The sequence below is a fragment of the Dipodomys spectabilis genome, unplaced genomic scaffold (genome assembly GCF_019054845.1).
Source record: "Dipodomys spectabilis isolate Male_0828 unplaced genomic scaffold, ASM1905484v1 ptg000043l, whole genome shotgun sequence".
Taxonomy (NCBI): domain Eukaryota; kingdom Metazoa; phylum Chordata; class Mammalia; order Rodentia; family Heteromyidae; genus Dipodomys; species Dipodomys spectabilis.
Genome location: NW_024870720.1, coordinates 12858586 through 12880035, shown reverse-complemented (window position 1 = coordinate 12880035; position 21450 = coordinate 12858586). Strand labels below are relative to the sequence as shown.

The window sequence follows — 21450 nt, the reverse complement described above, 5'->3', positions numbered from 1 at the left end:
GTACCGGCCTTGAGAGAAAAAGTTAAGGAACAGCACCCAGACCTCTAGTTCTAGCCTTAGTACCAACACAAACAGAAAGATTGCTGGACACCAGTGGCCTGTAATTCTAGCTACCCAGGAGGCTGAGATCTGAAGATCTATGTTCAAAGTCAGCCCAGGCAGGAAAGTCCATGAGACTGTTATCTCTAATTAACCACCAAAGAGATGAAAGTGGAGCTGTGGCTCAATCCTTGAGCAAAAGAGCTAAGGGACAGCACTCAGGCCTTGAGTTCAATCCTTAGTATTGGCACAAAATCAATAACAACAAAAAAAGTTACTAATTGTCTATTGAGATTACCAGTGATGTCTTGTTTTTATCTATTGCATATGTTTTTTCCAAGCTGTATTACTTATATTTATTTTAAATACTTTATATACTTTATTTACTTTACTGAAAAAATATAATTTTGAAAAATCTGAGGCTTAAGGGTATCTTTTTCTGTTTAGATGGTATTGCAGAAATACAAATAGAAGCAAGGCAGAACTACTCCTCAAAACTGAAGTAAGTGTTTCACTTATTTTGTGAGGGGGTTTGATTTCAGCACAAATTCATTTGAATGGTTCCTTAATACATCCTAAAAAACTAATGACATAAATTAGTTCACTAGGCTTCAGCCACCATGTGCCATAAACTGAAGGGTGTTAACCACAGTTTTATTCTCTCATGGTTATAGAGGCTGAAAGTTCAAAGTCAAGGTAACAGTGGGGTGGTTTCTTCTGAGGGTTATGTCTGGAGACCTCTTCTAGGCCTCTCCTCTTGGCTTCCGGGTAGTTTTGCTCTTCCTGTTTCTTTGCAGCATCTTCAGTTTGTGTATGCCAGTCCCTGCATCCAGCTTTCCTCCAGAAAGACTCTAGTCACATTTAATTACAGCCTACCTCAATGACTTCATTTTAATTTGATGGCCTCTGTGATGACCTGTTTCTAAATATGATCATACTCCAAACTACTGGGGCTTAGGACTCCTAACTTTTTTTGGGGGAGGAATGGAAAGGAGGGATAAAATAATAATGCACCTATAAAAGTAGGTAATAGTTATACAGGAGCAATATTTCTTTTACTTTTTTGCTTGAAGTTACTTGTTCTAGAAAATTTTATATTAATATTACATGATGCCTTTTCTATGCTGGTACTGTGGGGTTTGAATGGACTTCATGCTTGCTAGGAAGGTGCTCTACCACTTGAGCTACACTGCCAGCCCTTTTAGCCCTTTTCTGGGCTAGGTATTGCTGAGATAGGATCTTGCTTTATGCCTAGGATGGCCTGAACTTCCATATTCCTGTTTGTTCTTCCCTGTCACTGGAGTGACAGGTGTATGGTACTACACCCAGCCATGTACTTCCTCTAGGGCTAGGATGACAGGCATGGTATGTGCTACCATATCTGTTAATTGGTTTAGAGAGATGAAATTTTTTAATAAAGGAAATTTTAATAGCATTTGATTGCCTATAGATATAAATGTCCTGAAATGCTAACACTTTAAAGAGAAGTTAAAAGAACAAAAGGAAGTGTAGAAGAATCTGTCCTGGGCTAAGGGAGAATTTTTTTCCCTGTCATTATAGTGGTTACAGTTACATAAAGCAAGTAAGGAGTATGTTTCTTTTTGGACAATGTCATCCCTTCCCTTGCTTTCTCCCAGTTTTTCTCAAATTCCCATCCCTAAGTTGTATACTTCATTTTCAACTAGTGTCTAGAGAATACCATGGCTGCATTTGTTCACCCTTTACCCCTCTACTTCTGTGCCTCCCCTTACACTTCCAAAGACAGATAAACGAACAAACAGAATAAAAAGGAAGGAAAACAAAAACAGCAAGAAAGAAAAAGAACTTCTTTTCATTTCCTGAAGTTCAATACGTTTTATTTTGTGTGACCAAATGCACATAAGCAGTGACTTTTCTAGTCTCCCATTTTTTCCATCAGCAACATAAGTGAAAATTGAGGGATTTTGATAATCCCTTGCATTTATGATCTAGGTATTCTGTTCAGTAATACTTTCTGGTCTGTAAAATCCATTCTTTCTCATTTTTTTTTCTCCTGCATTTTACCACCAGTCAAGAACTTGAGTTTAGCTGTAGTTTATGTGACAGAAGCAATAGCAGGTGGCTTTGCTATTTCAGACTGTACCACTCTTGGCCCATGGCCATCCCCACAGGATGCTAATGTGCCTCCCTGGAGACCCACAGTGAGGGACAGGTGTAGGTCAGGGGGTGGCAAGGTGTTCTGCATCCAAATCCTGGTTAGCCACTTACTACCTGTGTTACCTGGGGAACATTATCTGGCTTTTCCTTGACCCTTTCCTTGCCCCTGAGGGAAAGCAGAAATAATAGAATACCTACATCATAGGGCTGGTTTTAGGACTAAGTACATTTGCATATTAGAAAAAATTACATCAGAATAGGTTTTCAACAAATAAATGGTAGCTGTTATGTATTTTTTTCCTGGCCAATTAACCATTATAATTATTGTCCCCAACTGTTTTTTATCATGTTTATTTATGGGGCCTTATTTAATTCCATTGTCCTTCTTATGAATAAGAATACAATTAATTGACTTTTCAATTATGAAACACATTTTTCCTCTTATAACAACGTAAATACCAGATTTTGGACATGATGTTACTTAGGGTTTGGAGTTCCTATTTCTTGCTCTTTAGCTTGGAATCAGATAAGAATTTATCCGTTATCTATTTAGTGTTGTTTTTGGCTTTTCATTTCCTTGGTTTAGCTACTTGTTCTGTAACTGAACTGTAAAGAGAGATAGGGAAGAACAAGTAAAGTGACAGGGGAATTATAAAGAATAAGATATTTACAGAAGGGAAAATGTTATGTGGATAGAAAATGATATTGGGTTGGGATTCAAAGCTTATAGCAAATGTAAAAAAAATATGAAATGAAGCCTAACATTAAGAAGTTACAGCTAATACAGTAAATGTATAATATATATTATATTTTGCCAGGCATTGTGTTTCTTTCGTGTAATTCCAGCACTTGGGAAGCGGAAGCAGGAGAGTTGAGAGTTCAAGGCCAGCTTGGGTCTCTAGTGAGACCTTGTCTTAAGAATCTAAACAAACAAATGAAACACTTTTTTCAACTCCTGTGTTCCATGTGTGCAGGGTTAGGGAAGTGAAGCATTTTCTCTGTTAGTTCAGGAAAGGCTCTGAGAGCTTCTCGAGTTGAAATGACAGCTGTAATGTAGATGAGAATTTGTAGTTGTGGGAATTTATCAATCTCATAAGCTGGTAGTATGAGCTAAAGAGTTATGTGGATGGTCAGTTGTCAGTTGTACCTCACCATAAAATTGTTCAGATTGAGTTCTTGAATATTAGTAATTGAAGTAAAAAATAATTTTTATTTTGGATTTTAGGATAAAGAAGGTGGTTTTATGGTAAGGGACTCTAGTCAGCCTGGCCTGTACACAGTCTCTCTTTATACAAAGTTTGGAGGGTAAGTAATCCTGCGCTATTTTATTATTTTTTAAAAATGGGCTTATTTTTGTACGAACTTCCTGTATTGTTTGTATATATTACTAGTTTTCAGAAAAAAAAGGTATTTCAGCATTTAAAGAACCCGAACTTTGTTAATGAAGAAACTTTATTTTTATTAATCTATACTATTTTTGTATTGAATAATATTCTCCATAAGTATATTTGTTGAGAATGCCTATAAAAACTTCAGTAACATTCATGAAATAATTGTTGCACACTGAGCTTCATGTTAAGGATAGGCAGGTGTGATGGTATAGGAATAGGTGATGTGGTGGAGTAGTGTGTGTGTGTGTGTGTGTGTGTGTGTGTGTGAGAGAGAGAGAGAGAGAGAGAGAGAGAGAGACAGGAGTGCATAGTCAAGAGTGCATTTGATTTATCCATGAATCTTGTCATAACAATATCCAGAAGAGACCTCATGAGCGAGGCAGAAAAATTAGGAAGGAAGGGATTGTTTCTGACCAGGAAACTGCTTGACCCAGGAGTGAGTGAGAGAATATGGAGAATTCAAAGACCTGAAACAAAGTCTGTGTAGCTGGATTGTAGAACAGGAGAGACTTAGTGAAGGGAGGAGATGAAGTCTCACAGGTAGGAACAGAGGCCATGAATGTCCATATTAAGGAGTCCTTATAAGCATTTTTAGCAGCAGATGACTGGAGATCTGTGTTCTATGAAGGTATCTAGAATGTGTATATCTATAAGCCCTTTTTTTTTTGCCAGCCTTGGGGCTTGAACTCAGGGCCTTGGCTTCTTTTGCTTAAGGCTAGCAATCTACCACTTGAGCCATAGCGCCACTTCTGGCCTTTTCTGTTTTTGTGGTACTGAGGAATCGAACCCAGAGCTTTATGCATGCTTAGGTCAGCACTATACCACTAAGCCACATTTCCAGCTCCTATAAGCCCACGTTTTAAATTCACTTTTAGAAGTGCTCTAAATATTTGCAAGTTTACAACAACAGCAAAAAAGTGGCAACAGCTAATGCCTATTTAAAGACTTTGTATTGTGGCAGAATGGAGTTGGTGAATGTTCTTTTACTTACTCATTCTCATGCAAGGGACCAAGAATATTATTAGTGACCACTTTCTAAATTTCTATCTGTTAATATGAAAGGAAAGCTCTAAAGAAAAATGGGAAAATACACTTGCTGTGAGGATAGAAAGGGCCAAACAGAGGAAGTCTGTGGTCACATATCTAAGAGTGAATTGAACAGTATTTCAGCTTGGTTGTAACAGTTCAATTTTTGTTATAGGGAAGGTTCCTCAGGCTTTAGGCATTATCACATAAAGGAAACAGCAACATCTCCAAAGAAGTATTACCTAGCAGAGAAGCATGCTTTTGGTTCAATTCCTGAGATTATTGAGTATCATAAGCACAATGCAGCAGGTGAGTGAGCTTTTAACACCTGTTTCTAATATTAGCCAGTGTAAAATGATCATTGTAATGAATTTTTCCTTGAACAGTTGTATTTTCTAGTTAATTGTAGTATGTAATTGATTTTTAAATTATTGTAATTAAGAAAGAAATAATATCAAGTTTCACAAAACCCCGTCTCCATCTTAGGACATGCATTCTTTTAATGGTATGGGACAAACATTTGCATTTCTGTGCTTTATATTCTTATTCTAAACTAAAATCCAAGATATCCTTTTTTTTTTGGATGCCAGCCCTAGGGCTTGAACTTGGGGCACTGTCCCTTGTTTAAGCTGGTGCTCTGTCACTTGAGCTATAGCTCAGCTTATGTTGCTTTTTGTTTGTTTGTTTTGCTTTGTTTTGTGGTTAACTAAAGGTAAGTGTTTCAGGGACTTTTCTGCTCAGGTTGGCTTAGAACCATGATCCTGAGATCTCAGCCTCCTGAAGAGCTAGGATTTATAGATGTGAGCCGCCAGTGCCCAGAAAGATATGTGCATTTAAAGCTGGATGCAGTAGCATACGCGTAATACCAATGGTTTGTGAGGCTGAGACTACAGTCTTGAGTCCAGGAGTTTGAGGCCAGTTTGGGCAGCATAGCAACACCCTATTTCAGAAGTTAAAAAAAAAAAAAAAAAAGATATGTCTGTTTTATAGTTGTCACAGAAACTTCCAGATGAGCTAGGATTCCATCCTATGTTGTAGGCTTCCAAAGAAGATGCTCTCATTTCTCATGGTGTTACATTCTGATAAACACATCACAAGTTGAACAGATCCTAAAATCAAAGTGCATGTAAAACACTTAACCACTGAACTTAGCATCCTTGCTTAGCAACCCAGTTTACTACAGAGTAGCAGGTGTTGATCCTTGTGGTCATGTACCGACTGGGCGCTGAGGTCCCTTGCCCTCTGCTCAGCATCTAGTCAGAGCATCCTTTCACGTATTGCTGGACCAGGAAATAAAAAAGGTCTCAATTCAAAAGTCAAAGTATTGTTTCTACCGAATGCATATGGCTTTTGCACAGTCATAAAACCAACAGATTGTAAAATGAACCATAGTAAGTTGCAGATAGCTTGAAATAATTTTCCACAGGTTTTCCATCTTCACAAATCTCGGCTACTCTTAGTACTAGAGTGTTAATAAAATAAATGTAAAGTTAAACAACCATAAGATGAGAAAGGTCTCACGGATGTAGAGAAGGCCAGTAACCTAGCCCAATTTAGGAAAAATCAGCTTTATTTTTTTTGTGTGTGTTAAAGACACGGTTTGCAAAAGCCTATTGTTATTTTTGTGAATCCATTTACTTTTTATTTGGGGGGGGGGGGGTCCGGTTGTGGGGCCTGAACTCTGGGCCTGGGCGCTGTCCCTCAGCTCTTCAGCTCAAGGCTAGTGCTCTACCACTTGAGCCGTAGCACTACTTCCGGCTTTTTTCTTTTTGCTTATGTGGTGCTGAGGAATCGAACCCAGGGCCTCAGGTATGCAAGGCAAGCGCTCTACCACTGAGCCACCTTCCCAGCCCCCATTTACTTTTTTTTCAGATGATAGGAAGAGTCACTGAGATGTAATTTATATACCACAAATGTTATCCTTTTAACACATACAATTCAATGGGTTTCAGTTGTTTACTGAGTTGTGACACTGTCACCATAATCTAATTAAAAAAAATTTATTGCCAAGGTGATATACAGAGGGGTTACCGTAGTGAATGCATTTCTTCTTGAACTTGTTACCCCCTCCCTCATTTTTCTCCCACTCCCCCCCCCCCCAACAAGTTGTACAGCTCATTTCCAACATAGTGTCCTGTGAGTATCTCTGTTGCATTGGTTTGTCCTTTGTCTCACCATTTTGTTGTTCCCCTTCCCTTCCCTAATTCAGATAAACATATATACAATACCCAGGGTACCAAAATCAAATACAGTGACAACAGGGATAAACCACAGGGGGAAAAAGGAAAAAAAAAAACACAAAAGGAATCACATAGTATATTAACAATAACAACAAAGTAAAACCTCTGTTTCCATGTCTTGGAGTTCATTTTGCTTAGCATCATCTATGTACATAGCTATTGAGCTATTCTGCTCATCTGCTAGGATTATCCTAGACATACACTAATTATTGCAAATGAGGAAAACTATGGGATCTGTGTTTCTTTGGGTCTGACTTACTTTCCATTTCCTTACAAATGGGGCAATATCATTCTTTCTGATGGAAGCATAGAATTCCAGTGTGTATGTGTGTGTGTGTGTGTGTGTATTATGTATCTATATACACACACATCACATTTTCTTGATCCATTCGTCTACTGAGGGGCATCTGGTTTGGTTCCATATCTTAGCTATGGTAAATAATGCTGTGATAAACATAGTTGTGCTGGTAGCTTTAGTATGGCTTTGTTTGTGATCATTTGGGTAACTAAATGCCCAGAAGTGGGATTGCTGGGTTATAGGGGAGCTCTAGGTGTAGTCTTTTGAGGAACTGCCATACTGATTCCAGAATGGTTGAACAAGTTTACACTCCCACCAACAGTGTAGTAGCATTCTCTTTTGGCCACATCCCCTCCAGCATCTGTTGTTATAACCTAATTTTAATAACATTGTTATTCACAAATCATACACCATTGGCACTCACCCTGTGTTCCCCTTCACCATTTTCGCCTCTGGCAATAACTAGCCTACTTCCTATCTCTGTAGATTTTCCTTTTCTGAAAGTTCTATATGAATGAAATCATGCAGTCTGTCGTGGCTAGTTCTGTGGTGCAGTATAATATATCTGACATTTGTTGTATCATGCTAAGTATCCTACTTTCTTTTTATAGGACTTTTTAGCATGTGTTAGTTGTACCAAGCTGTTTGTTTCATACATTCACACAATCGACTCTGATCAGATGTACTTGTCCATCTCTTTCCCTTATCCCCCTCTCCCTCCTGCAGGTTTAACAGGTTTCATTGTTTTGTTTTCATACATGCATATGAAGTATCATATTCACCCTCATTCATCTCCTCCATTGACCCTCCTCCTATTGGCACTGACCTCCAATAGACACTGTTTTACTTTCCTGTGATTCATTTTTTCTTTTTTTTTTTAAATTTAATTTTATTTTTTTTGTGAACATACTGTACAGAGGGGTTACAATTACATGGGCAGGATAATGCGTACATTTCTTATCAAGCATTGCAGCCTCCTCCTTTGTTTACCCTTCACATCCCTTCCCTACCTCCCCCCTACCCCCCCACCCAAATATTAAATGTATGGATTTTGCCAAGAGAGTTCATACATACAAATGGTCTCTGTTCCAGTTTCTTCTCCCCCTTATTTTCAGTTTTTTTCGGTGAGTTTCCTTATTCTATTTTCATATGTAAACACATACATGTATCTGGTATTATTTGTCCTTCATTTTCTTTTCCTCCCATTGTACCCAACAGTCTCACAGTTACATTCATGCCCAGGGTTTTGTGTGTGTGTGTGTGTGTGTGTGTGTGTGTATGTATGTGTGTGTGTGTGTGTGTGTGTGTGTGTGTTGTGTGTATTTTATTATTGCAAAGGTGATGTACAGAGGGGTTACTGTTACATAAGTCAGGTAATAAGTACATTTCTTTTTCTTTTTTTGCCAGTCCTGGGGCTTGAACTGAGGGGCCTGAGCTTCTTTTGCTCAAGGCTAACACTCTACCACTTGAGTTACAGCACCACTTCCTGCCTTTTCTGTTTATATGGTACTGAGGAATTGAACCCAGGGCTTCATGCATGCAAGGCAAGCACTCTACCAGTAAGCCACATTCCCAGCCTACATTTCTTTCTTTCTTTTTGTTGGTCATGGGATTTGAACTCTGGGCCTGGACTCTGTCCCTGAACCCTTCAGCTCAAGGTGAGCACTCTACCACAGCGCCACTTCCCTACATTTGAACAATGTCATCTCTTCCCTCATTTTCTCCCAGTTTTTCTCTCCCAACTCCCCTCCTCCACAAGTTGTATAGCTCATCTTCAACATAATGTCTAGTGAGTATCACGGCTGCATTTGTTCACCCTTTGTCCCACCATTTCTGTGCCCCTTCTTACCCTCCCCCAAAACATAAACTTACTTACAGGACAAAAAATAGAAAAGACAGCGACAAAGGAGAAAACAAATTCCCAGGGTTTCTTGACATAAAAAACACAAGAACTCTTTTTAAAACTAAAGGAAAAAGGACTAGGAAATGTGGCTCAAGTGGTAGTTTTTTGTATCTTTCTGTTTTTGTATTTATATTCTGTTGTTCTTTCTTTGGTGGTCTTCTATAAGTTGATCTGATGTAAATTTTAGTTTCATCTATCTCAATTCATTCAACAAATGTGCATTTAGTGCCTGCTAGCGTTTCCTGCCTTCTAGAAACCAAGCCAAGTTTGGAAAAGAGTTGTTGGACTAGGCCATCAATGATGCTGCTCTTAGCTGTTGGAGAGAGACATCATATACAATCAATTCATATTACTATGAGCTGTCCCTAGTTAGAGGAAATACAAAATGTTCTGGATGTTTATAGAAGAGTCTCCTCTCATTTCTACCTTAATTCTGTAAGCAAAGCCTTTAACTTACCTCACTGAATGGCAGCAGCTGATATATTCATAGTTGTTATCTTAGAGTCCAATTTTAATACAAGGATCGCTAGCATCGAGTGAATCAAGTGAATCACTTTAATTTTCAGCAGACTCACAATTTGTTTTCATAGTTCAGATCTCCTATTCAAAAAGAGCATGATATAGTAGCTGATAATAACTGTGAGAAGTTCTTTAATTAATCCTTTTTTAAAAAGTTCCTTTGGAATGTTGAGAGGAGAAGCTGGCATAATGCTTGACAAGCACTGGAAGAAAGCTTGTTGAATGAATGAAAGTCTGTAGCAGAAGATGAGGACTAAAGTAATTAGTGAATGAGTTTTCATTTCTACTTTAGCATTTGATGTATAGGATGATTAAGTTCAACTGCATGGCTTTCTCTGATTTCTAGGACTTGTCACAAGGCTGCGGTACCCAGTTAGTACAAAGGGGAAGAATGCACCAACCACTGCGGGATTCAGCTATGGTAACTTGTGCTCTGTACTTGCATGACCAATCTTCCTTGACAAGAATCAGTATCACATAAGCTTAGCTCTGTGCTTGCATTAGCAATTTTGCTTGATAAGAATCTGGTATCACAAAATAAGCTTATTTTATGTATAAAGTGTGGGTGTTCAGTGACACTTCATAGCTGTTATAATCCTAGGTTTTGTTTCTGTCAATATGTATGTACATATTTGGGGGGGGAGCTTGAACTCTGGGCCTGGGTGTTATCCCTCAGCTCTTCAAGGCTAGCATTCTACCACTTGAGCCACAGTACTACTTCCGGTTTTCTGGTGGTTGATTGGAGATTAATGTCTCACGGACTTTCCTGCCCAGGCTGGCTTTGAACTACTGTGATCCTCAGATCCCAGCCTCCTGAGTAGCTAGGATTACAGGCGTGAGCCACCAGTGCACAGCTCAGTATGTATAATTTAGTAGGAAACTTTCTCTAGGGGAAAAGACAAGGAATACCATTTGCATTTAAAAAGAAATCATTGTCCTTTCAACCATGGTTCTCACTGTTTTTGTTGGTCAGTGGCAGAAAGTGAAGTGCTAGGATGAAAACAATAAATTACTTTGATGGTTTTTGTTACTTCTGACAAAAGCCTTATAAATAGCAGGCTTAATTCCTTTTCACTTGATGGAATTGAAAAAAAAACAAGCAAACTCAGGAGAAGGAGTGATAAAAAATGCTTTTTGTTGTTTTTTTTTTTTTTAATGGACTTGAAGCTGTACCCCTGTAATCCTGAGGAGGCTGAGATCTGCAGATTGTGGTTCGAAGCCAGCCAGGTAGAAGAAAGTCCATGAGACCCTTATCTCCAAATAAACAGAAAAAAAAAAGCCAGATATGGGAGTGTGGTTCAAATGGCAGAGTGACAGCCTTGAGTGAAAAAAGTCAAGTGAGAGCCCTGAATTCAATTACACATACATACTTTTAGCTGTTACTTTTAGTCTGTTATGCAGTATCTTCTTGCCTTTTCAATTTCTCTGCTTTTATTGGGATAGTTTAAAAGGGAGACACCCTTTAGAGAGATGGAAAGCCCCCCTGTGCAGTGTAGTAGATTCAGGATGTACCTCTGTTCTGTGTTTCGTAGTAATGACTACAGTTATCTTCCTGAACTTTGAGGGTGATTCTTGATTAGTTTCTCTTTCCTCACTGATTTATCCCATTCTCTCCTTAAGTGTTTCCCACTTTTCCCTTCTGTCTTTCAGAGAAGTGGGAGATTAACCCTTCGGAGCTGACCTTTATGAGGGAGTTGGGGAGTGGACTGTTCGGAGTGGTGAGGCTGGGCAAGTGGCGAGCCCAGTACAAAGTAGCTATCAAAGCTATTAGAGAGGGTGCCATGTGTGAGGAGGACTTTATAGAAGAAGCTAAAGTCATGATGTAAGTTACTAGCTCTTCTTCCCGGCTCCCTGTTTCAGATGAAGAAGGGCCCCATCTAATACGCCTGCTGATTTCTTTTTCTAGGAACCAGCTTTTTGCTTTGTTGATTCTATGTATTATGTTTTTAGCTTCTAATTCATTGATTTCTGCTCTAATCTTTATTATCTCTCTTTACCTAGTACTTTGGGGTTTAGTTTGTTCTTGTTTTTGTAGAAGCTTTAGTTGCATCACAAGGTTGTTTATTTGAGCGCTTTCTGTTTTGCTGATTTTTTTTTTTTCTGTAGTAATGCCATATGCATTTTCCCCCCCCAGGAAGCTGACACATCCCAAGCTGGTACAGCTTTATGGGGTATGCACCCAGCAGAAACCAATTTACATCGTGACTGAGTTCATGGAACGGGGCTGCCTTCTGAATTTCCTCCGACAGAGACAAGGCCATTTCAGTAGAGACATGCTGCTGAGTATGTGTCAGGATGTGTGTGAAGGCATGGAGTACCTGGAGAGAAACAGCTTCATCCACAGAGACTTGGTACCCACTCACCCACCAGATTCTTTTGTAATACTGGCTCAGCAGTAGCAGTGACCAATTTTGGTTGCTAATAGTGTTTCACTGTTATTTTTAAACTTGGTAAATGTAAGCCACTTACTTCTTAAGTTTAAAGGAAGGATTTATTTGACAGTCTACAGAGTTAATATCTCCAGGCAAGTTTTCTTGCATGAACTACTTGAGCTCCAGAAAAGTCCCAGGAGAGAGCTAATCATGAGCACATTTATTACTATCCTCATTTTATAGATGGGAGTTAGCATCAGGGAAATAAAGTGCCATTCATCACACATAAAGTGTAAAGTGTGATGAATGGAAAGTTAGAGTTAGTCTTGACTTTCTTCCTAAATCCTAATCTCTTTTCACTTCATATGCTATAATTAGAAACTATTAGAGAAATCATTTTCCTTCTCTCATTAATCATTGGGGAAAGATGGCAGCTTCTAACAATACCAGAAGAAGTCTGTCACTTTCTAAATTATTGTGATGGGGACATTGGTTAATTGTTCCTTATTCTGCTTTCTCCATCTCGCCTCCATTATTCTATTTTTCCTCCCATTTTTCCTTCACAAATGTGACTATTTTCAGCATATCAGCAACACTATCAGTTTACCTTGATCCTTTCACCAGAGCAAATAGGATTTGCCTCTGGGATTTCCCCTAAATTTTAATTTCAGCATTCTGGTGATAAAGTATGTTAGAGTAGCAGCAAGGCATTAAAAAAATGCATTCACCTCAAATAGGTAATAAGAATTTTTGAATATAAGTCACTGAATCATTGCAAAAATTGTAAGTAGGAGGTATCATTACTGTTTCTGTTTCACAGATGAGGAAGCAGGTGCAAATGGAGTAAAATAATAGCAACAGTTAAGTTAATCGAGTAGGCAGGATTTGAATCCAGGGAGTTTGGCTCTAGAGTCAATACTCTTAATGTTATGTTACCTCTAGGTTTAAAGTATAATAGGAAGTTGAGAATTTTGAAATGGAAGATGGCCTGCTATGTGTGTTTTAGAATAGTTACCTAATCATTCTGAGACCCTTTTTCCACTTCTTTGAATTGCTTGTTACAATATTGCTTATAAAACTTACAATTTTGCTTATAAGACTGCTTTAATTATCCCTGCATATAATTGAGACAAAGGACTTAGTAGACATGATATATATATATATATGTATATGTGTGTATATATATATATATGTATATGTATATATACACACACATACATACAGTAGAATTATGCTCAATAATGACAAAGAGTATCGTCGTCATCCTGAATCTCATGACTCAACTTCCTCCCTCCTTGCCTGCCTGCCTGCCTGCCCTCCTGCCTTCCTTCCATCCTTTTGTGGTGCCAGTCCTGGGGCTTGAACTCAAGGTCTAGGTGCTGTCTCTGAGCTTTTGTGCTTAAGGCTAGTGCTCTATACTTAGCCACAGTTCGACTCCTGTTTATTTGGTGTCTAATTGGAGATAAGAGACTCACAGATGTTCCTGCCCCAGCTGGCTTTGCCCTGCAGTCCTCAGATCTCAGACTTCTGAGTAACTAGGATTATAGGCATGAACCACTGGCACCTGGCTTTCTCTTATTTTTTTTTTTTTAACTTAACAAGGTGATACACATTGAATTTCTTCATGTATCTGGCCCTGATACTCACTGGACCATATCTTGGTGAAAGCATTTTTTTTTAATGTTTCATGTCTAGTGTATTGATATTAGTCTGGTAGATCTGTGCCACCCTTTGAAGGCAGGTTGTGTTCTTGTCTCCTTCAAAAAGAATCCTGCTGCAGGCAAGCAAAGGCTTTTGTGATTGTCCTCATAGAAAGATGGAGAAGAGCCAGGTGCCAGTAGCTCATGCCTGTAATCCTAGCTACTAAGGAGCTGAGATCTGAGGATTCAGGTTCAAAGCCAGCCTGGACAGAAAATCCCTGTGAGCCTTTTACCTCTAATTATTCATGCAAAAACTGGAAGTGATGCTGTGGCTCAAATGGTAGAGTGCTAGCCTTGAGCACAAAGAGGCTTAGCTACAATGCCTAGGCCCTGAGTTCAAGCCCAACAACTGACCAAAAGAAAAGAAAAGAAAAGAAAAAGATAGAGAGGACTCTAGGAATGGTCGCTATTTTAGAAAATAGGATTCTGAACAGTTGGGAAGAGAAAAATAATAAATATTGATATATTAAAATATAATATTTTCCTTCTAAAAATACTATGTCTTTCTATCTAGCTATTGCCTTGAATCTTGTAACCTTTACAATTGGAGAGATACTAAATATATAAATTCAATACATAATTCAAACATTAAGTAATTTGCATTTGTAGTTGACCAATTGGATGTGTCTTCTTTTAATGTATTGAAAATCCCATATGTGATAAAACAAAAAAAACTTTTACACAGCTGTTTTATTTTTATTTATTTATTACTGTTTTGTAGTACTGGGGTTGAACTCCAGGCTTTGTGCTCTGAGCTTGCTAGGGAGGTACTCTGCCATTTGAACCATGCTCCCAGCTCATTTTGCTTTTATTATTTTTCAAATAGGCTCTTGCTTTTTGCCGAGCCAAAACTGGATCTCAGTCCTTTTACTTACACTTTCTGTGTAGCTGTGATGACCGATGTACCTCAACATGCCAATCTTTTTTTAGTTGAGATGGGGTGTCCTGAACTTCCTGTTTAGACTGGCTTTTAACTGCAGTCCTCCTGATCTCTGCTACCTGGGAGCCACTGCACCTGGTTCAGATGTTCTTTTGACCAGGATTGAGTTGACTTAATCACTGCTTGCTCATTTGATGGTTGTGTATTTTGAAGCTCACCTTACTAAAACCTAGAATGAGGACTTCAAGAGATTTTACCACCATCAGCAAAATAACAACAAATCCCCACATATGTTAATAAGAGTAGAACCAGAGGGGAAAACCAGAGTTGACCTTTCTTAACTATGACTATGGGTAACGATAATGTCTGTAATGCCTATGGCAAATGTTTTCTAACCTGTCTTTCTGCAGACTGTTTCAAATACATGTTGCAGACATTTCTATTGGGGTAAAAACAATCTATAAGCAGACATTTCGGGCTGGGAAGGTGGCTCAGTGGTAGAGCCCTTGCCTTGCATGCATGAGGCCCTGGGTTCGATTCCTCAGCACCACATAAGCAAAAAGAAGCCAGAAGTTGTGCTGTGGCTCAAGTGGTAGAGCGCTAGCCTTGAGCTGAAGAGCTGAGGGACAGTGCCCAGGCCCAGAGTTCAGGCCCACGACTGGACCCAAAAAAAAAAAAAAAAAAAGCAGACATTTCTACCCTCTGTGGATATTTGTCTGGATTATAATAAAACAGACTTATATTTTTCTTGTATTGTGGGATTTTTAGCCTAATACACTATCATGATTTTTTTCCCCCCAGGCTGCCAGAAATTGTCTGGTAAATGAGGCGGGAGTTGTGAAAGTCTGTGATTTTGGCATGGCCAGGTATGGCTGAGTGTTATGTTCTTTCAAGTAACGTTTACATTATTTTGTAGAATAAGTATGTGTGGAAGTAATTTGCATCAATGATAACTTGCAGGAAGGAATTTCATTAATTCTTAATGACATTAGGATATGGAAATATGTATCCTGGTGGCAGTATTTTCTCCACTAGATGGAGATATACCTTGTTAAATTAGTGGCTTCTCTGTTTTCTCCTCAATGTGGATTATATTTCTAGAATCTTTTGTTTTCATAGGAATGTTTTATGGTCAGTTTATAAATACAGCTTAGTACAGTTCTGTCTGCAGTACATTTCTTCTCTTTTGTAGTTTTAATAAAGTGATTGAAAAGACGTTTAAAAATATTTTGTCTTTCCGTCCTTTTTATCTCTCTGTGCAATCATTCAGCTATATGTAAGAAATGAACCACAGCAGAGACTAAACCATCTATGTTCCTGCCACCTGTGGCGAATGTTCTAGAGATAAGAGACACGGACCTGAGTCTAAATGTGTATGTTCGCACAGGGCCAGCCAGCCGTGACCTGTCAGTCTGACCTAAGCTTTTTTGATGGTCCTGTGAACCAATAATGGGTGTCACAGTTTTCATTTCTTTTCTTTTTTTTTTTTATTGTGAAAATACCATATAGAGGGGTTACAATTACATGGGCAAGATAATGAGTACATTTCTTATCAAGCAACTGGAAGATACCAGGACACCTGAAAATGACCTGAAATTTAGGTCACAAAAATGGTGTTATTGAGACAGCCATCTGTGAGAACAGCCTGTAACTGCCTTGGTGCTTTTGCACGTAAGAGGTACAGCTGAGAGTTGTCACCAGCACTGTGCGTGCAGTGGAACACAATGTGTTATCTGGCCCTCTTCAGAGAAAATCTGCCTATCTCTGACAGACAGATATTTTGGGATAGGGGTAGTAGTGCACATAGCTAATTTTACTTTGGATCTGGTAACCAGGAGGACCTTTTTCCAGATGAGAACACTGAATGGAGACTAAAGGCAATGAGCAGCCAGTTAGGTAAAAATCTAGATATAAATGTTTCCAGGTCAAAGAGACAAGTGCAAAAGTTTGAAATCTGAGATTCGTGTGACCTGCTCAGAAGACTGTGAAAGGGTCAGGGAGTTGGCCCGTAGACATCACTAGCAGCAGTTAGAAGGGGGCTGGAGGCATGGCTCAAGTGGTAGAGTACCTGCAGGTATAAGGCCCGAAGTTCAGACTCCAGTACTACCAAAAAATTGTTTTAAGGCCACACAAGGACCAGGTCCTGCAGGGGCAAGCTCGGCTTCTAAGGAAACTCATCAAGCCTAAGAATGTTTGAGGGTGTTAGAGTCTATTTCTTACTCTCAACGTGTTTATTACCCAACTCTTAATTTGCTTTTTTATAAAATGTTCAATACCTGACAAGCAGCCTTCTTCTTTCACAGGTTCAATCATCCTGTATTTGGCTTTTGGAAAATCATTGCTTTTGTGTGTGAACCCTTGCAAACCACTATATACTAAATTCAGATTTCCCTGATTGACAATCATTTAAAGATCTAGCCCCCTGAGGTAGTAGTGCTGGCCAGACACTATCTTTGTCTCCATAGTTCAACAAAGGATATTTGTGAATGTATTTGTGTATCTTCTCATGGCTGCCTTAACGAATGAATTTCATATGCACCTATAATATATAAATACATTCCTCTTATAAATATGCACCAAACATTACAGCGAAAGCTTAAGTCCTCAATTTACCATCTGTAATCCAGGATTTGTCCCAGAACTAACCACTGTTATTAGCTTCTGTATGTCCTTCCAGAGGGACATAAATATGTTCACACAGAGAAATAACAATGTTATTTTGAGAGGGAGAGAATGTATGTCATGGTATGTAAATGTATATGTCACCATTTACATGCTTTGTCTTGTCTTTTCTTGCACTTGCTTAAAAACTGCTCTGTAGAGTCATGGGGGCTCAGGGCATGAATGTCTCTAGACATGTTCACCACTTCTTTTAGAGTAGTTCTGCTTTAGGTCTTTTATATATAGGGCTGAGAGTAAAATTTTGTCTAAAGAATATAATTGCAATGGGATGTTAGCAGACTATTGTTACTATGTTCTGCCTGTGTCTCCTAAAGTGGAAAGAGAAGAGCAGAGAGATTTAAGTGTAGCTGCTTACATTATGGTGTCTCCCTCTTACACCCTTGCTTTGTACCAAGAGGAAGATGGAATCTACCAGGTGTGGCCACTGAGCTAAACCTTTAGCTCCAGCTAGATGCACGTTGGGCTTCAGTCAACTGTGTTTTTGATTGTAAAGTGGTAAATAATGAAATCACCAGTATGAAGTGCAGATCGTACTTCAGAGGTGTAAGTCCATGGTATGTCTCACCCTAGGTATGTTCTGGATGATCAGTACACAAGCTCTTCTGGTGCTAAATTCCCAGTGAAGTGGTGCCCGCCTGAAGTATTTAACTACAGCCGCTTTAGCAGCAAGTCAGATGTCTGGTCATTTGGTAAGATCCCTGTTCCTCATTTCCTGCTTTCTGCTCTGAAGAGGAAGTGGATTCGTCATGTGATAATCCTTGTCCTTTTCCAGGTGTCTTGATGTGGGAAGTCTTCACGGAAGGCAGAATGCCCTTTGAGAAGAACACCAATTATGAAGTGGTAACCATGGTTACTCGAGGCCACCGCCTCCACCGGCCGAAGCTGGCGTCTAAATACATATATGAGGTGATGCTGAGGTGTTGGCAGGAGGTATAGATACTTCTTTGTGCTCTCCTATTGAATCGCTGCAACATTCACAGTTGGGCTTGGTAGATGGATCCTGGTACAGGCTTTAGAGTCTATGGAAGTGGGTGGTACATGTTTTTTGGTGGTGTGTTGTTTTTTTTTGTCTTGTTTTTTAATCAGATCTTGGGTTTGAACTCAGAGCTCCCTGCTTGTTCAGCAGGTTCTCTACTAGTTTAGCTGCACTTTCACCCTTTTGTGCTTTAGTTATTTTTCATAAGATGAAAAATGTTTTCATGGCCTGTTCATGCCTAGGCCAGTCTGGATCACCATCCCATATTAACACTTACCATGTAGCTGGGGTAATAGGTTGATAGCTCTCATGGCTAGCTTATAGTGATTGAGATGGAGATGGGGGAGATGCTTCCCCCGCCCCCCCAAGTTGCCTTGATCCTCCTGGTCTCTGCCTCTTTTCGACTAGGATTAGATGTAAGCCACCATGCCCATCTGGTGCACATTTTATAGTGATTTCAAGCTCTAGGGAAGAAGCCAGCCCTCTCATCTCAGGTCCAGATTAATGTAAGATGAATATGAAGCAGTGGAAAACACTAGTAATTCAGTTAATCAACTCAGGCTGGGCCTCACTCCCAAGTGGGAATCCTCGGCAGCTGCCTAAGATAGTGACTTGGGACCAGTCCTGGGAAGTTGCTCCCCTCATTTCTGTGGATCACTTGTGGGATTGAAGTGTCGCTTTTTCCAGAGAGGGTTTCTTCCTCTAAACTGCAACCTCCCTCATTTGTTTACTCATACTCGGAAATAGTGAACTATGACTTCACAGAAGAGTTTAGGCACCAGAATGATTCTTGAAAAGCAGACATTAAGCCACCTGTATTAAATGCATTGTACCCAATGCTTTGATTTAATCCTTAAGTAATCCTGGGGGTTAGATGTTTTTACTATGACCACTTTATAGATAAGAAGATTAGGTTTCCTGTGGTTGATGTTGCCTGGGGCCAGTTAGCTAGAGAGCAGCAGAGGCCACCTAACTCCAAAGCTCCCAATTCCTCACACTTCCTCCCAGGAGCATTGATGGGGATGGACAGAGACTGGGCAGGAAGAGGTACAAGGGGGAGAGAGTACAGTATGACTAGCATGTAAAGACATTACTACAGACATTCACGTGACAGTAGAGAGTAGAGCGCTCATCTGGTAGGGCTTTTTGTGGGAATAAACAGAGATGATAGGTAGATAGGGCTCTGCAGATCTGCAGGGCTTGATTTTTGCAGGCACTAAGGAGGTCTAATAGTACTTGATCAGTGTGGTATCTTAGAAATGTTAGGAGGAAGCAGCAGAGAGGAAAATATGGTTGAAGTACTATATACGTCTATATGTATGTGTGTATGTTCGAAAGTAGAACAGTGAAACCTGGTGAAATTGTTTTCCAAAGGTAAGAGAGAGATGTAGGTGGTAAGTTTGAGTGAGGTGCATTGTTTGCATGAAATGTTCAAAGGAAACTTGTCCTTTTTTTTCTTTTTTAAAGAGAGATCTGTCAGTCTAGCAGCAGGGCATGCCAGCTAGGTTAGCATAGAGAGATAGATGAGTTACCATTGCCCACATTTTTCAGTCTGAAGTTCTTTCTGTCTGTAGGATGATGTAGTATAAGAGTTTGAACAGTGAGGATTTCCATGGGATTGGGTCCTGAAATTCACTGCTTTTCTTTGCCTTTTAATTGTAGAAACCAGAGGGAAGGCCTTCATTTGAAGATTTGCTGCGCACCATAGATGAACTAGTTGAATGTGAAGAAACTTTTGGAAGATAAGCATTGGGACCAGTGGCTCCCAGATCCCAAGGCATGAGAAAAGGCCACTTGGTGAACTTATTTGGCACCTGGCTGTCTAGATTGTTTTACTTATAAATTGGAAATGCCTAAGGCATTTTCTTTCAGACCAGCTGTAACTCCATGACTGTCTTCCGGACTGTAAAGATGGTACTTAGAGTTGGTGATTGAAAGTGTTCGCTTCTCTGCATTCCTCAGGAACTTGAATATGTACAGTGTATCAGGCACAGTGCCTAAACCCCTGGCTTTGCCCATTTTAGGGATGCACACAGACCCACGTTGGCCTGTGTCTGTAGAAAACCAGTGAGAAGGCAAGGAGTCATGTTCCAGCAACCCATCTCTTTCCTTAGGTTTCTACAGAGATCTGGGCCTAGAGCATCATCTAGACTTGAGTTCTAGGTGAATAAAGAACCTGACTTGGATAAGTACTCATCCCCGTTCTTAGTATCACAGGTTAAAATATTTGTATGCTGTACATATTGTAAGTACATTTAATATATAAAGTTATATATTTATAAGAAACATGAGTTGTCTTTTAATTAAAACTTTAATTCTGTAGTAGAAATTTGCCTTTTTAGGATTGAACACTTCCATCCGCTGTCACTTCCTTTTCCCATGGGGATGAAATATTCCTTTCAGGAAAAAAAGAAATCCTAAGTCTTTCCATTGCTTATGCTCCTCACACCAGAAGACATATCTGGGGATGCCTGCTTTTGCCTCTTGGGGTCTGTTTGGGGGCTTAGTGATCCTGCCCATAGTGATCACAGTTAATTGGAGAATCCACCCACCCTGGAACAGAGGATGAGATGATTGCTCTTTTTTTTTGCCAGTACCGGGGCTTGAACTCAGGGCCTGGGCACTGTCCCTGAGCTGCTTCTGCTCAAGGCTAGCACTCTACTACTTGAGCCGCTTCTGGCTTTTTCTGTTGATGTGGTGCTGAAGAATGGAACCCAGGGCTTCATGCACTCTAGGCAAGCACTCTACCACTAAGCCACCTTCACAGCCCCAAGCTGATTGCTCTTAACAGAAGCTGCCCTACCTAAGGCTAGCTCCAGCTCCAGCAGTAGTGAAGAGGCTGGGGTGCTGTGGAAAGAAGTGGATATGTGGTTTTCCAGGAGATGTGGCTAGACTTGCATTTGTGGATGAAGAACTGTGTATTACAGCTTCAGTGTCGACTCTGCCATCCATTAGAGTAGGTTTCTCATCCTTACAATCTCTAGGACTCCCATGGTGGTAGAGCCTTTGTTTCTTCCCTCAGGAGCCCCTGGAGGGATGGGGCGGGTGGTCACCAACAGACTATTGCCCAACAGACATATCTTCTTAGTCATCCCCTCTGGAGGTTGCTGTGGATTGCTGGGCACACACGCAGGTGGGAGCTGGCTGCTCTGAGCTGTGTCTTCACTCTGGCCCTGGAGAACCACTTCTCTTTGGTTTGGAGTTTGTACCTTGGAGCCCATCGGCCACAAGCTGTGTTCATCCTTGGTTCCTCTCTCTTTTTTTTTTTTTATGGTTGTAGGGCATTGT

General features: G+C 39.9%; 1 protein-coding gene across 4 annotated transcripts in view; it reads left to right on the top strand.

Annotated features, from left to right (window-relative positions):
* Positions 1–20448, top strand: part of Tec (tec protein tyrosine kinase) — a 96652-nt gene extending 76204 nt beyond the window's left edge. For 3 of the 4 annotated variants that reach the window (XM_042678312.1, XM_042678311.1, XM_042678313.1), the window contains exons 9-18: positions 487–541; positions 3401–3480; positions 4768–4901; positions 9899–9973; positions 11203–11374; positions 11687–11903; positions 15306–15370; positions 17757–17875; positions 17959–18116; positions 19825–20448. In XM_042678312.1, the coding sequence (XP_042534246.1) occupies positions 487–541; positions 3401–3480; positions 4768–4901; positions 9899–9973; positions 11203–11374; positions 11687–11903; positions 15306–15370; positions 17757–17875; positions 17959–18116; positions 19825–19908 (1159 nt within the window). In that variant the 3' untranslated portion in view covers positions 19909–20448. The remainder of the gene's footprint in view (positions 1–486; positions 542–3400; positions 3481–4767; positions 4902–9898; positions 9974–11202; positions 11375–11686; positions 11904–15305; positions 15371–17756; positions 17876–17958; positions 18117–19824) is intronic. The other variant, XM_042678314.1, reaches the window with a different exon arrangement.
* Positions 20449–21450: the final 1002 nt, after the last annotated feature.